Consider the following 14,950-nt stretch of genomic DNA (forward strand, 5'->3'; position numbering starts at 1 on the left):
ACCATATTCGTATTTTGTAACCAATAAACCATGTTTTATAAGCTCAAACATTTTCATGAATCCCTGAAAAAAAGTGTAGGCCCTTGGTTCACAGTTCTGGGAGCTGAGTGATAAGAAATCCTCACACAAGCCTTGAACTTTAATCTGTACCCTTCCTAGTAGATACCACTCAGGTTTCAGGTCCAAGGAGGCAGCCAGAGTGGAGACCAGCAGTGTGACCACTATCTGGCTTAGAAGAAGATCACCCAGACTGGACACTGTTTGAGTTATAGCCTGATTGGCCCATAGTGAGGCATGGATTATGTTCATGGCTTTGAATCCATACCCATGGCAAATGTTGCTTGCCAAAGACAAGGGGACTGGGGCTTTGCCTTTATATGAATGCTCACAGGAGCTCGAAAAACTCAGCTGAGGTTGACTAGAACTTTTACCCAACTGGAACAATCAGTAAATAAACACGCAGGACAGAAGAGCTGGTTTCTACAACCAGGAGCTCATGCTCAGGGCCCACACGCTTTAACATTCTATTTCCATGCCAGAGAGATCACCCTCAGCTAGCTTTACAGGGCTGACTCATTTCCTGAAGTCCCTGCAATCTTAACTCTCACCTAATCTAGGCTCTTCCTCAATAGCTCAATAGTACTTTCTCTAAACTAAAACCAGAGATGACAGTAGTTGCCCTCTGGTGACTTAGACTTTCTCTCTCCAGTTCTAGTTTCCAATCTGAGAAATAAGATGGTTCCTGGGTAACTGACACAGGAAACATGATAACTCTTCAGGGGAAATGCTATCTCCTACAGAAAGGGTCTGGGTTTACTGTGGCAGCTCTATAAACAGAGAGCAATCCACAATATTCATTTACTAAGAATCGAATTTTGCAAACAATACGTCATTCCCCAACAGAAGACATACTAAACACAGGAAATGTTTCTCTTTGTCTCCAATAGCTTCAGGAATAGAGTTCTGTCTTTCTGGAATTTTGGATCTGAGAGCTACTGCTAGAGAATCATCAGATGGATGCTGTAATGAAAGCAGACTAATATTCTCCACAGCACTACCTAAGAGGCATTTGGTGTAGCTGTCTACTGCCCTCAATCCAGAATTGGCTTCCTCTCCTGATAATTTGTAAGCAGAATACTCTTTCCTAACTGAAGACTTCACTGAGCTCTGGGGAGGGAGAGGCAGAGCTGGGTAAAGTGTAATTTTGCCTGATAGGAGCTCTCCATCTATTGAATTAGACCATAGTTTAGGCAGGAGGCAATGGAGACATTTTTATATGGAAGACTTACAGGTAACCTAACTCCTATGTGTAATACAAATAGTGAAAAATCAGAAGAGATAGTACTCTCGAGTTGGCCTCTTAAATATTCCACTGCATCTCTCAGAAAGCTAGAACATATTTGAATGCTTTAAGCTTAAAAAAAATGAGTATTTGAGGGGCTGGGAGTTTGGCCTAGTGGTACAGTGCTTGCCTACATGCACAAAGACCCGGGTTCGATTCCTTGGTACCACAAACATAGAAAAAAGCCATAAGTGGTGCTGAGGCTCAAGTGGTAGAGCTCTGGCCTTGGAAAAAACCCAAGGAATTGAGATCAGCCCCTGAGCCCAAGCCCAGGACTGGCAAAAAAAAGAAAAAAGAAAATGAATGCTTGAGGAGACAGTTATGTTTAACATGATTTAAACATAAAGTACATGAATGTATTACTAATGGTACTACTAATATGAACAATTTTTATATATTTCTTTTCACCAATCCTAGGGCTAGGCACTGTTTTTCAGCTTTCTCAAGGCTAACACTGTACCATTTGAGCCACAGCACCACTTCTGGATTTTTCTTTTCTTTTTTTGGGGGGGAGGGTGGGTTACGGGGCTTGAACTCTGGGCCTGAGCACTGTTCCTGAGCTCTTCATCTCAAGGCTACCACCCTACCCCTGGAGTTACAGTCTCACTTCCTATTTTCTAGAGATTAATTGGAGATAAGAGTCTTATTGGGCTGGCTTTGAACTTTGACTCTCAAATCTCAGCCTCCTGAGTAGCTATGATTATAGGCATAAGCCACTGCACTGGGCAAATTTCTGGATTTTTCTGTGTTTGTAGTACAGAGAAATTGAGCCCAGGCTTCAAGCATCCTATTCTACCAATAGGCCACACTTCCAGCTCCCAACTTGTATATTTTTTTTAAATTTTTTTATTGTAATTAGTAAAAGGGTTACATGATATTTGCCAGATAGAAGGTGCTTTAATTCACATACATTGATACCCTTTCACATGTCTTGGTATATTTTTATATATCAGTTTAAAATAATTTAAATTAAAACTTAACAAATAAATACACTTACCATGCTTGTCTTTTCCAGTTTTCTCTGGAATTACCAGCTGTTTCCTATATTATCCTGTTCAAAAATATATACTATTAAAATGCTAGTGATTCACATACCATATAATTCTGCATATATTTCACAGTTATAGATATACAGCAGGTATATGTAAAATTGAACTTTTTCCCTGTTAATGCCCTGACCTCTGAACTCCCACTGGAGAATTTCTTCTTGTATAAAACTTTGATGGAAAATAGTGCTTGCACTTTATGGTACTTGCTTCTCATGACAAAAGCTAAATGGATTGGACATGCTTTCTGCTTTCTCCCTATCCTGCACAGTGGGGACCCAGGCACAGAATGAAAGCTCAGCTCTCTAAATCTTGAACAGGTGACCTATAGACAATGAGAACTAGAAGTTACATTCATTAAAATGCCAACATCTTCTAAATAATATTAGCAACTTGCTACATTCTAAAATAAATCCTACTGAGAGATTACTTAAATTGTCATTGAATTTATGCTGGGTATATGTGACTTGAAGGTTAGCAAGAACCTTTTTAAACATATATATTTCTTCCTGAAGAGCATAGAGAAACAAGTTTTGTTTTGTTTTGTTTTGTTTTGTTTGCCAGTCCTTGGCTTGGGCTTAGGCTGCAAACACTGTCATTGGGTTTTCTCAAGGCCAGAGCTCCACCACTTGAGCCTCAGCAACACTTCTGGCTTTTTTTCTATATATGTGGTACCAGGGAATCAAACCTGGGTCTTTGTGCATGCTAGGCAAGCACTGCACCACTAGGCCAAACTCCTGGCCCAATAAGCTTTTTTTTAAATGAACAAAATCCGGAAATGTGAAATAATACTATTAAAGGGTCTTATGTTTGTATTAAGATTCAGAAAGAAAAGCAAATGCTGATACTGAAAACTTTAATAACTAAAAATGTACAGGAAATTTCGCTTATACAGATTTAATAAGTTCAGAAAAACTAAGTTAGAAACACTTCAAATAAAACCATATTCAGACACATGATTGAATAGTAAAAATATAAAACTTAAACGAGAAATTTTGTAGGCAGAGGAAAAGCAATGTATTTCATGGAGAGAAACAAACATTCACATGAATGCAAAATTCTGCTGAGAAACTCTAGATACCAGAAGAAAGTAGAATAATGTCTTTAAAATTCTAAAAGGAAAATGAATTTATAGTCTTTGCAAATAAAAACAAAGGAAGAATGAAAGCAGTAAAATAATCTGCTCTAACAATTTTCTCCTTTACCAAATCAACAAAAACTGTCCATACCTTTTTTAAAATGTCAGCAATTAACTGAAAGCATTTATTAAAGAAAAACAACTAATCTTTTTTTTTTTTTTTGCCAGTCCTGAGCTTGAGCTCAGGGCCTGAGCACTGTCCTTGGACTTTCTCAAGGCTAGAGCTCTACCACTTGAGTCACAGTACCACTTCTGGCTTTTTTCAATGTATGTGGTATTGAGGAATTGAACCCAGGTCTTCATGCGTGCTAGGCAAGCACTCTACCACTAGGCCAAACTCTCAGCCCAAGAAAGACAACTAATGTTAGAACAGTAAATTTTTATGGTATTGGTATGGAATCTTCTTATCCACATGCCCTGCTTTCTTCTTCTGTGGTAGCTTTGGAAATACACAATCCACCATTATTGTAGAAATTAGCAGCCTAACTGCTTGGAAGAGGAGAACAAGGCTGGACTTGAATCAAAGGCTCATTCTCAGGAAATTGCTATTATTTAATCTCTCTGTTCATTCCTTTTAAGATCCCTTTTGCAATCCTGTCTTTGATCTCACATGGAGCTTTCCCAGCATGAAGATCTTTTCCCCCAGTGGTGTTAGTTGAAAACAATTGCAGGTATTTATTTAACTTTACAAATTCCTAAACCAGTGGTCAGCATTTAGAGTAAACTATGATCAAAAAGACTCAAAGATAAAACTGAGAAGTATCAATGAGTTTTGAAATTTTCCAATACCTCTAAGAGACACTTGAATATTATTTGCATAGAAAAGACCCTAACTTCTCAATAATTTCAAGTCCATAAGAATGAATGTAGACATATAAGAACAAAGTTTTTGTATACTATTGAAAATAAATTCACATTAATCTAAACTAGAATGCTATAAGTTATCATCTGTAATCCTAAGATAGCCATGTGAAAAGCAACTTAAATATATGTAATAAGTCAGAGAATTAAAATGGTACACTAGAAAAATATCTATTTAATATTAATAAAAAATAATAAAGGGAGGGGGGAACAAAATGCCATAAAACACATGGAATATTGTAGTAAAATGACAAGCACAAGTCCTATTTTACTAATTTGGTTAAATGTAAACAGATTGATTAAACTCTGAATTAAAACACAGATCTTAACAGAATAGATAAAAACACATTATCTAGTTGGAGGCCACTGGCTTATACCAGTAATCCTAGCTAATCAGGAAGCTGAGATCTGAGGATAAAGATTCAGAGCCAGTCTGGGCTGAAAAGCCCATGATATTCTTATATCCAACAAGTTGCCAAAAAAAAAAAAAAACCAGAAGTAGATCTGTGGCTCAGGTGGTGAGAATCCCCAGGACAGTGCCCAAGACCTGATTACAAGCCCCAAGACTAGCACAAATTCAAAAATATATAATCTAGTGATATGCTCTTTACCAGGGACACATGTTTGATTCCAAGACTCAGCATAAAAGTTGAAGGATTGAAATATACATGCCATTCAGGCAGTAAAAGAGAGACTACAACTAATCAGGCAAAAGAGACTTAAAAATCAAAATTATGGGGCCAGGAGTTTGGCCCAGTGGTAGAGTGCTTGCCTAGCATGCATGAAGACCCAGGTTTGATTCTCTAGTACCACATACATAGAAAAAGCCAGAAGTGGTGCTGCTGTGGCTCAAGTGGTGGAGCTCTAGCCCTGAGAAAGCCCAAGGACAGTGCTCAGGCCCTAAGTTCAAAGCTCCAGGACTGGCAAAAAAGAAAATTAATTAAATAAAAATTATGGAAGTGGCACTGTGGCAGTAGGGCAGTAGCCTTGAGCTGAAGAGCTCAGGGACAAGGCTCAGGGCCAGAGTTCAATCCCAAGACCAATAAAAAAAATTATTAGTAAAGACTAAGAAGAATATTTTATAGCATGAAGAGAGTTGATCTGCCAGATACATGTATTAATGACAAACCCATACATACTTTAAAACATATAATACAAAAAAATCTCTAGATGAGAAAAATATAGTCAATTCAACAATAATAGAAATTTGAGTTCCAGTCTTCTGTAAATGATACAAGAAAAAAATACAAGGAAACAGCAAACTTGAACTATATTTTGGATCAGATAAATAAATCTAATGAACTCTACCCAACAATGTCATACTACATACCCATCTCAGGTAGACATGATACATCCTCTAGGATAGGTCATCTAGTATAATAAAAAATAAGTATTAATAAACATAAAAGGATTGAATTATATTGGGTATGTTCACTGACCATAATGGAATTAAATTAATAACATTAGCCCAAGGAAATCTGAAGATTCACAAATAGGTAGAAATTAAGCTATACACTACTACATAACCAATGGGTAAAATATGAAATCACAACAGCTACTACAACTTTGAGAAAAACTGAAATAAAACTAACACATATATTATACCAAATATATGATACAAGATAAAGCAGTGGCAGCCAGGCACAGTTACTCACCCCTGTAATCCTACCTACTCAGGAGGCTGAGATCTGAGGCTCAGCGTTCAAAGCCAGCCTGGGCACTAAAGAACCTGAGACTCCTACCTCCAATTGACGTCTAGAAAATGGAAAGTGGGGCTTGGTTCAAGGGTAGAGCAGTAGCCTTGAACTGAAGAGCTCAGGGACAATGTCCAGGCCCAGAGTCCAAGCCTCACAACTGACAAAAGAAAGAAAGAAAGAAAGAGAGAGAGAGAGAGAGAGAGAGAGAGAGAGAGAGAGAGAGAGAGAGAGAGAGGAAGAAAGAAAGAAAAGAGCGAGTGAGCAGTGGCTAGCTTGGGATGACCAGAGGCTGGAAATAATGCTGGAGCAATTGGGCACCTCCTACCCCATACAAAAATTAATTCACAATAATTTGTATGTATAAATGTAAAGATGTTAAGTTATAAAACTTTTATGAGAACTATATAAAGTTATTATGACTTTAGGATCTGGGATTAAACAATGGGTTCTAAAATATGAACCTAAACCACAATTTATAAAAGAAAAAAATACTAAATTGGGTTTCATCAAAACTTAACTTTTCCTCTCTGAAAGATATTTCTAAGAATATAAGAAAGAGAATCCATAAATGGGGATAAAAATTTGCAGGGGGGGAGAAAAAATTGCAGATCTCAAAGCTAATAATAATCTTGTGTCTACAACATAAAAGGAACACCTGCCCCAGAAGCACGACCCTGATTTCAAACCCCAGCACCACACACATACACACACACACACACACACACACACACACACACACACACACGCTAAACAATAAACCAATCAACCTACTAAAGGTTAAAATGTTTGAAGACATATTTCAATTTTTTTAATGGAAAATATCAGACAAATGCAAATTAAAACCACAACTAGAAGCTGCTAACCTCGAATTCCTTGGCTGTGTCAGACTTCCTCAGTCTTCATATCACCTGTCTTCTTCATGTGTCTTCTATATGTCCCTTTAAGGATACATCACAGATTTATAAACCACCTTGACCGCCCCCCCAGGATGATCTCAGTTTAAGATCTTTAACTTAATTATGTTGGCAAAGACCCTTTTTTCAAATACGGTAATATTCATAAATTTCATTGATTAGAATATGGGGATATCTTTTGGGGGGCATTCAGCCCATCTCATTCATCATCACACAAAAATCTACTCATGAATGTTTATAGCATCTCTACTAATAAATATTAAAAACAAGAGACAACTCAAGTATCTTTCAGTGAACAAATGGATAAAACAAATGTTCCCTTTACAATTCAATACTATTAAACAACAAAGAAACAAACAGCTGATACATTGAACAATGTGTATAAATCTCACATGCATTATGCTAGCAAAAAGAAGCCAGAATCAGAACTGCATACTAACTCCATTTACCTAACATTCCAGAGAAGTCAAAGCCATAGAGACAGACAATAGAATGCCCTTTAGCAAAGGCTAGGGAAACAAGTGACTGCAAAGGGGAATTGAGGAGATTTGAAAAGTAGACTTGCTCCTAAGTCTTTATTTTGATGGTTACATCAACAGATTTGTCAAAACCTATAGAACTCTAAACCAAAAAGAACAATCTTTTCAACATATACGTTCAAAATTATGTGTCTAAAATGAGATCCTGGGAATGGGACTTTGTGAAGTAGGTTCTTACTTTGTCAATTGTACCCCCTTCAGGCAGGAGCTGGTTTCTTCACTTTTGGTATCTGATTCTGTCAAAATCATCTAACATACTCTAGCAGTGAAGGTGATTTTGCTTTCTGATATGGTTTTGTTTCTTCATATTCGTAGGATAGACTTTCTTGGTAATACCAGCATCTCCAAATTTCATTCTTAGTGGTCTGAGAATCCTTCTTCCAATCTCAGTTCTAACAAACCCAGAATGTCCCTTTGTTTCACTAGCCTTGTGGGTGGCAGCTATTTCCTATAGTTACTACCTCTGCACCATGTCTTGTTCTCTTTCACTTTTCAGTATTAAATACTTATTTTGTCCATGCCTATGTCAAATTCTGTCAAAGTACTGATGGATGCATTTTGTCTTCCTGACTACAGCTTGAATGACTGAAAGTCAAAATCTCTCCCAAAGTTCTATGATCTCTTCTTCCCATTTCCCTAACTTCTCTTCCCATCTCTCATGCTAGATCTAATTGTCAGCACACAAAAAATGCATATTAAACCTCATCACAGCAATGCAGTCATCAGAATCCAGAATGTGGGAAAATAATGGACATATAACATAGTCTTGCCAATCAATAAATTGCAAGGTGGAGGAGGAACTTTTAGATAAATGAAACTAATAACATCAAATAGAAGCAATAAGACCATATACAGGTACATATTTTACATGTATGTATGTGCTTGAATAATTAGGAGATCTGGATTCTGGATGAGTTTGTGATATTGAAAAATTAAGAAATTAAAATAGCCAGGTACTATAGCAAAGATACGGAACCAGATGGCCTTCAGTGGATGAGTGGATCAACAAGATGTGGTACTTATACACAATGGAATTCTATGATGCTGTCAGAAAGAATGATATTGCCCCATTTGTAAGGAAATGGAAAGACTTAGAAAAAATCATATTAAGTAAAGTAAGCCAGACTCAAAGGAACATAGGCTCAATGGTTTCCCATATTTGTCATAATCAGCAGAAACCTTGGGCTCTCCTGGCAGAGATTTACAATAGAACAAAACCAGATACATAAGGCCATATAGTATGACGCAAAATGAAAGGACCGCCAAGATAAAGAAACAAAAGCAAGATAATGAGTGATTGTTGTCCTTAATGTACTATGTTATCTCTCATCTCTTTTGCTAACCCTTAGTTATCTCATATTGTTACAATATTTCACCTTGTTATCTAATATATTGTATATATGCTTATTTGGTTATTTGAAATAGGATAGGGAAGGGCGGAAAACAAGATGAGGAGAGGGGGTGGGGGGAGGGAAATGGGGACCAATACATGAGAAAGGGTATCAATGTTTGTGAAATAATGCAACTCCTATCTGGTGAACATAATGTAACCCTTCTATTAATTACAATAAAATATATGGAGAAAAATAGCCAGGTACTAATGTCTCATGTCTGTAATCCTAGCTACCAAGGAGGCTAAGGTATAAGGATCACAGATTGAAGCCAGTCCAGGCAAAAAAACCCAGTGAGACTCTTATCTAATCAGCAACAAAAAGCAGAAATGGGGCTGTAGCTCAAGTAGTAGAGCATCATCCTTGAGCAAAGCAAGTCAACAAGATCATGAGGCCCTGAGTTCAAGCCTCAGAACAGCACAAAAGAAAAATTTTTTAAAAATCATTTTTAATTAACTAGTAGTGGTTATGTTTAGAGGCCTTCTCACTTAGAAATATGTGGAGAAAGTATTTATGAATATGTAGATACGGCACACTGGGGATTGGGAAGTGAATGGTGTATAGCTGACTATATTACTCTTGAAGCCAAGGGAGAAGTACAAAACCTAGTATATACAACGTAGGTGATTTGTATGTTTAACATTTTCCATGTCTCCAAAATCTGACTATGTACCATATTGGGAAGGCAGGTCAAAGAGGTTCCCATTAGAGAACTTCAAGAGCCATTATTGTAAAGCCAGGAGTGATTTCAATTGTAAGATTTAACAGGAGCCCAGGTCTGCCACTTCTCTATCTATGTGAGCTGGACTTCAGTTCTGTATGACTATTTCCTCATATGTGAGTAGAATAATAATATCTGCCCTGCTTTGCCATGAATATTAAATGGATTCACAGGTAGAAAGCATTGTCTTAAAGTATCATCTGGCCCATAGTAAGAATTAAGCATTCATCATTCTTCTTATTACATAGAAAAAGGAGTTGAAATGAAACACCACCATGGACTTGAAACAATTGTATCCAAAATATGCTTTTAATCTTGATGAAGTTCACAAATGGCACAATTTTGACACTTCCTTAAATTATACAATCATATTCTTTGACATCAAGGCACAGCATCACCATTACCATAAGTCCCCAGAGGCTACAAAAGGCAGTGATTTCATGTCCCTTTAAGGTTCAACAGAGCTTCCATGAGCAACAGGATGACGCTCATAAAACCAGGTTACTACCAGATTAGCCAGTGGGAGATACCATCACATTTACTGGACATAGAATAAAATGATGCACAACAAATATGGAACTAGCTTATTTTGCATTCAGTTTCATTCCTTTAAGTGAGCAAGGTGCTTTGTTTTTCCAGTTATCTATTAGGATGCAAACACGTGTATCTTCCTTAGGTTCTTCTCACCAAGTTGTTGTCAACACAAGTTAATAGAAGTGGTGAGTTCAGCTTCATGCTGACCTAAGATAATAGCAACAATTTTAACAAGAAGAGGAAGAAAAAGAGGAGACAGGAAAAGAGGAAGAAGAGAAGATCAAGAAGTGAATAATCACAATAATCACTGAATAGAAAACTAATTATATCAAAATAGTTGTTTCACCACATAATATTTATAAATTGGGGATATCAGTTGTAAGGAAGCTTATAAAGTAAATAAAGATACAGGTAATTCATCTGTTACTATTAATAATCATAGTGGAATCATGGAAGCTTTGTAGTCTGGATTTGTGAACACTGACCAAAGGTAGAGTCTCCTCTGAAAGTGACTCATTCATGAGTGGCCTTCCAATAAGGCCTAGTGGCTCCTCCCTTTTTCAATCCAGAAAATATACACTTTATGTCTTTTCTCAGAAAAAAAAATGACAGGCATCTTTAAAGCCTATAGCCCACTTCTAGAAGGAACTCACTGCTTTCAGAAGAATGGAATTAGAGAGAAGAGACCTAAGGAAGCTACCATAGTTCATAGATTGCAAAATATGGATCTTAACCTCTAAAATCCTTCCTCTCCCCACCCATAGTACAAGGCAGTCACCTTCTTCCTGGAGCCATTAGCTGTTCAGGCCTGAAGGTTCCTGCGGCGGCGGCGGCCAAAGGCTTTGGAGCCTACATTGGTGGGCACAAAGTTGTCCTTCACCACACCCCCAGATCGACTCAGCAAGCCTGCCAGTCGTTGGGTCACACAGGTGGCAGTGTTGCAGGCTCTCTTATGGGCAATGATGCTGATTTTCAGAACAGAAAAAGAACAGAAGACCTGAGAGTCAGGATGGTGAGAGTGAGCGCTCACTTCCCCCATGAGACCTTCCTAAAGAGAACTGAGCACTTCCACACACCACTTAACAATCAGCGTTTCTCAATTATTAATGCTAACGGAAATGATTTGGCTAAGATCTCTGCCCCCAAAAACTATCACAAGCATGTACACATGCATGCATACACACACACACACACACACACACACACACACACACACACACACACACACACACACAGAGGTATTACCAGGAAGAAGCACATAAAAGTGGGCTTTCCATATCCTATCCCCAAAGTGCTTACCTCCTGTTCCTTAGCTCTATGTTCTTGCTGCTTGAACTGGGTCATAGAGAGGGCCTACCAAACCCTATAGCCAGCTGCCCTGCCACCTAAGGATGCTTCTTTCTAGGCGTAGTACTGAACACTCATAAGCTTGGCTCATGGACCAAAATCTTGTTCACAACAGCTGAGAGACTTTTAGAAAAATACCTTTATAAGATGGGGAAGTATGGGGGATATGTTGATTCTAGAAGCAGTAATCAAACAACTCTTTTGTGAAACCCTATGAGTGATTCATTGGATTCTCTCAGTCTCTCAGCTCTGATCTATGAGTTCTTTCTCTCTTTCCATCCAGAGGTCCTGAACCTTTTCACTCATAGACATGGCTATCAATGCCAGCTTAAAGAACAATCAGAGAGGAACATGTATCAAGTCCACAGTAAGAAAGGAAATCAAAGAGTAGGAGAAGCTCAGGTAGCATCCCAGGACCCAAAGTGAGAGAAATGGTCTGTCTGCCACCTTCATGCTATCTCTTTTCCTGCCTGTTGTTTCAAGAGTGAAGCTGATGCCAGAGCAGCTATGAAAGTTGTTCAAGTTCCACAAACATATGTCAGCACACAGATAGCCAGATTCTCATACTGCTTAGATCTTGGGTCTGTCTAAGCTGCAGACAGGCCAGATCATACCATGCAACAGGGACTCTCTCTGTTCTCAGTCAGCACAAGGTAAGGGTAGGCAGCGGGATTTCAAGCTGAGGCAGGAGGCACTGGAAGACAGCCCAAGTTCCTCGATGGAGTGGACTCAGTGTCCTTCATGCTTGACAGGGGGCTTCTCAGGGACGCAGGTCCGTACATGCTTCCATCCAAGCAAAGCTAGGACCTCCACAGCTGGCCTCTTTCTAGGCTCGGGGCATACAGGGAGGTAGAGCTGTGGAAGGGTGCCTTCTCTGATTCAGTGACAGCATGCATTGCTCTACTGAGTCCCAGACCTGTGACAGTCAGTGCTCTGCCTGTTCTTATTACCTTAAAATTAAAAGCAAAGAAGGGCACCAGTGGCTCACGCAGGTAATCCTAGCTACTCAGGAGGCTGAGCTCTGAGGATCGCTGTTTGAAGCCAGCCCCAGCAGAAAAGCCCCTGTAAGACTCTTATCTCCAATTAACCACTCGAAAACTGGAAATGGTGCTGTGGCTCAAGTGGTAGAGTGCTAGTCTTGAGCACAAAGAGGTTCAAGGATAGTGACCAGGACCTGAGTTCAAGCCCCATAACTGACAAAAAAATTAAAGCAAAGGCTCCTTGCAAGGGTGAAAGAAACACCATATAGAGGTGAAGTGTCTAAAATCTGAAATATTAAATCTAGCTTCTGGCTTTGTACTTACCAGTACTAATTTATAATTCATTCAGTGCAAGGATGTCTCCCCAGCATTGTAAGACCAATTCTCAGACTAAGTGACTCCATACCTTTTTTATCTTCTTTCCCAATAATTTTCAGAAATGAGCCATATTCATGAATCTTACCAGAGTCCCTCTGGCTGCATCAAAGCCTGTGTTTTCCATGGAGAGTGACAATGGCAAGGCCCAGATCCTGGTGACCAAGGGCAGCCTTTGGACTCTTGAATAATGTGTCTGCCCTACCTCTCTGGATGGGTCCTTTAGGATATTCAAAACATGGTTGGGAAGACTTACCTGGAGTCTTCTGCTTCCTCTTCTAGCTCTTGTTCCTGCTCCAGCTCCCTAGCTCTCATCTGCAAATAGTCCTGCACCAGTTCAGCCAGTAGGAGGCGTGCATCCTCTTCATTGAGGGTAGATAGGTTTGGGCTACTCTCTAAAACAGATCTGCAGAGGGGATACAGACCAGACCCAGGGTGGGCTTTGAACCACTCTCTGCTCCCTCCCCTCCCTCAGGATAAGCAACCAAGCTTGTTGGTATCTGCTTCTTCCAGGTATGGCTTTTCAGATTCCCAGTAGACAGGGCACAAAGACAGCATCCATCTGAGAGCACTAATTTATCAAAGCCAAGTGTGACTCCAAAGCCACAGAATTGTCTGATCCAAAGGACATGGGAGGGCAGCATCCGGCTTCAGACGGTCTCACCTGAAATGTGCTGCCTGGAGGTTGCCAGTCTGGCATAAGACCAAGATGCTGAGAGCCAGAAAGGGAAAGAACTTCCAGAAGCCCATGACGTTTCTCTGTAAAAAGAGAATGACATTGTCACTGCATCTGGACCACAGACCTAGGTCCTAGTCCTGCCTCTGCCTTGGCTGTCATGCACATCCATTACTTTATTTTTCAGTGGGGGGGGGCTGCTGTGAATCCCAAAAGATATATTATGACAAAAGGCTTGGTAAAGATGTGAAAAGAGTTAGGGTCTCCTCTGTAGAACATGGAGAAGTCACAATGGACACACACACACACACACACACACACACACACACACACACACACACACTTCTTACAACCCACCCTATTATAGATTTGCTTCCCCAGTTGTTAGTTTTCAATGACTGAACATCCTAGGACCATTTTTCTGCTGGTGTATGGGGTAGGGGAAATAGAGGGATAGGGTAGGTTGGAAAAGAGAGCTAATCTTTCACTATGTGGATTTAGGCGAAATTTTAAGGTGCTAGTGCTAGAATTCAGAGCTGCAGGAGTGCAGTTTAGCCAGAAGGTGCTAGGCGCCGAGGCGTCACACAATGAGCCCATCCTTCTGATCAACTAACAGTAATGACATAGATCCGGACTGCGGCTCCTGGGATGGGACGCTCTTAGCCTAGAAACTCGTCAGAGGAAAACTCAGCTCTCCGCTTCCCTCGGAACCTACGTGATTCCTGAGAACACTGATCCTGGCAAACTTAGGTAGGACCCTACATGCCAACCGCCCCCAAACAGGAGCCACAGACTCCTCTAGGTGAGCTCGCCCAGCTCCCAGCATCACAGCAGAGTCCTGGGTGTGCGCCGGAGTTCCATTCACTCCAGTTTAAAAAAAAAAGAAAAAGAAAAGAAAGAAAAAAGAAAAAAAACAGCGTAGCCCCAACAGCTGTCTCCCCAACCAAGAAAAGAGCTCCAACCACCTAAAAGTGTAAGTGGAAATGACGGGGGAGAAATAAACGAGAGGCAGATTACAAGAATGAGCAGAATGAAAAGTTCCTCACCTGGCGATGCGGATTTCAGGACGGTGTGAATGACCAGAGACCACTCCACGAGGAAGACCACTCCACGAGGAAGAGCACAATGCCTGCGGTGGGAGCTTCTCCCGGCCCCAAGCTCTTATTCCAGCGCTACGGGGAAGGAGGGTCCGTGCGGCGCGCTTCCTCCAATCCCAAGTGGCCGGGACCAGCCAATCAGAGGACCGACCGAGCGAGCTCCGATTGCATCACAGCTCACTCCCTCCCACCCTGCTGCTCCGGGAAGGGACCGTCTGCTCTCCACCCCACCCACCCCCGTTTGCTTTGAGGTCATTTCTGAAGAGTAGGAAAACAGTGGATTCTTCCAAAA

General features: G+C 40.1%; 1 protein-coding gene across 1 annotated transcript; it reads right to left on the reverse strand.

Annotated features, from left to right (window-relative positions):
• Positions 1 to 9,988: 9,988 nt before the first annotated feature.
• Positions 9,989 to 14,701, reverse strand: Calcb (calcitonin related polypeptide beta). Its single transcript, XM_090348951.1, has 5 exons — positions 14,608 to 14,701; positions 13,550 to 13,644; positions 13,142 to 13,291; positions 10,962 to 11,148; positions 9,989 to 10,390 (listed from the first exon to the last, which is right to left on the reverse strand). Exons 2-4 carry the CDS (start codon positions 13,633 to 13,635, stop codon positions 10,986 to 10,988), a joined length of 399 nt encoding a protein of 132 aa, XP_090205077.1. The 5' UTR covers positions 13,636 to 13,644; positions 14,608 to 14,701; the 3' UTR covers positions 9,989 to 10,390; positions 10,962 to 10,985.
• Positions 14,702 to 14,950: the final 249 nt, after the last annotated feature.

This window comes from Megascapheus bottae, chromosome 16 (genome assembly GCF_031878675.1).
Source record: "Megascapheus bottae isolate mThoBot1 chromosome 16, mThoBot2.hap1, whole genome shotgun sequence".
NCBI classification, from domain to species: domain Eukaryota; kingdom Metazoa; phylum Chordata; class Mammalia; order Rodentia; family Geomyidae; genus Megascapheus; species Megascapheus bottae.

Bases quoted from the DNA above. Each gene is read 5' to 3' on its own strand.
- Calcb (XM_090348951.1), bottom strand. From the start codon at position 13,635: ATGGGCTTCTGGAAGTTCTTTCCCTTTCTGGCTCTCAGCATCTTGGTC. The intron at 13,292-13,549 runs GTGAGACCGTCT...TCCCCTCTGCAG, and splicing joins CTCCAGGCAGCACATTTCAG to ATCTGTTTTAGAGAGTAGCC. The intron at 11,149-13,141 runs GTAAGTCTTCCC...TCTGAAAATCAG, and splicing joins GAGGAAGCAGAAGACTCCAG to CATCATTGCCCATAAGAGAG.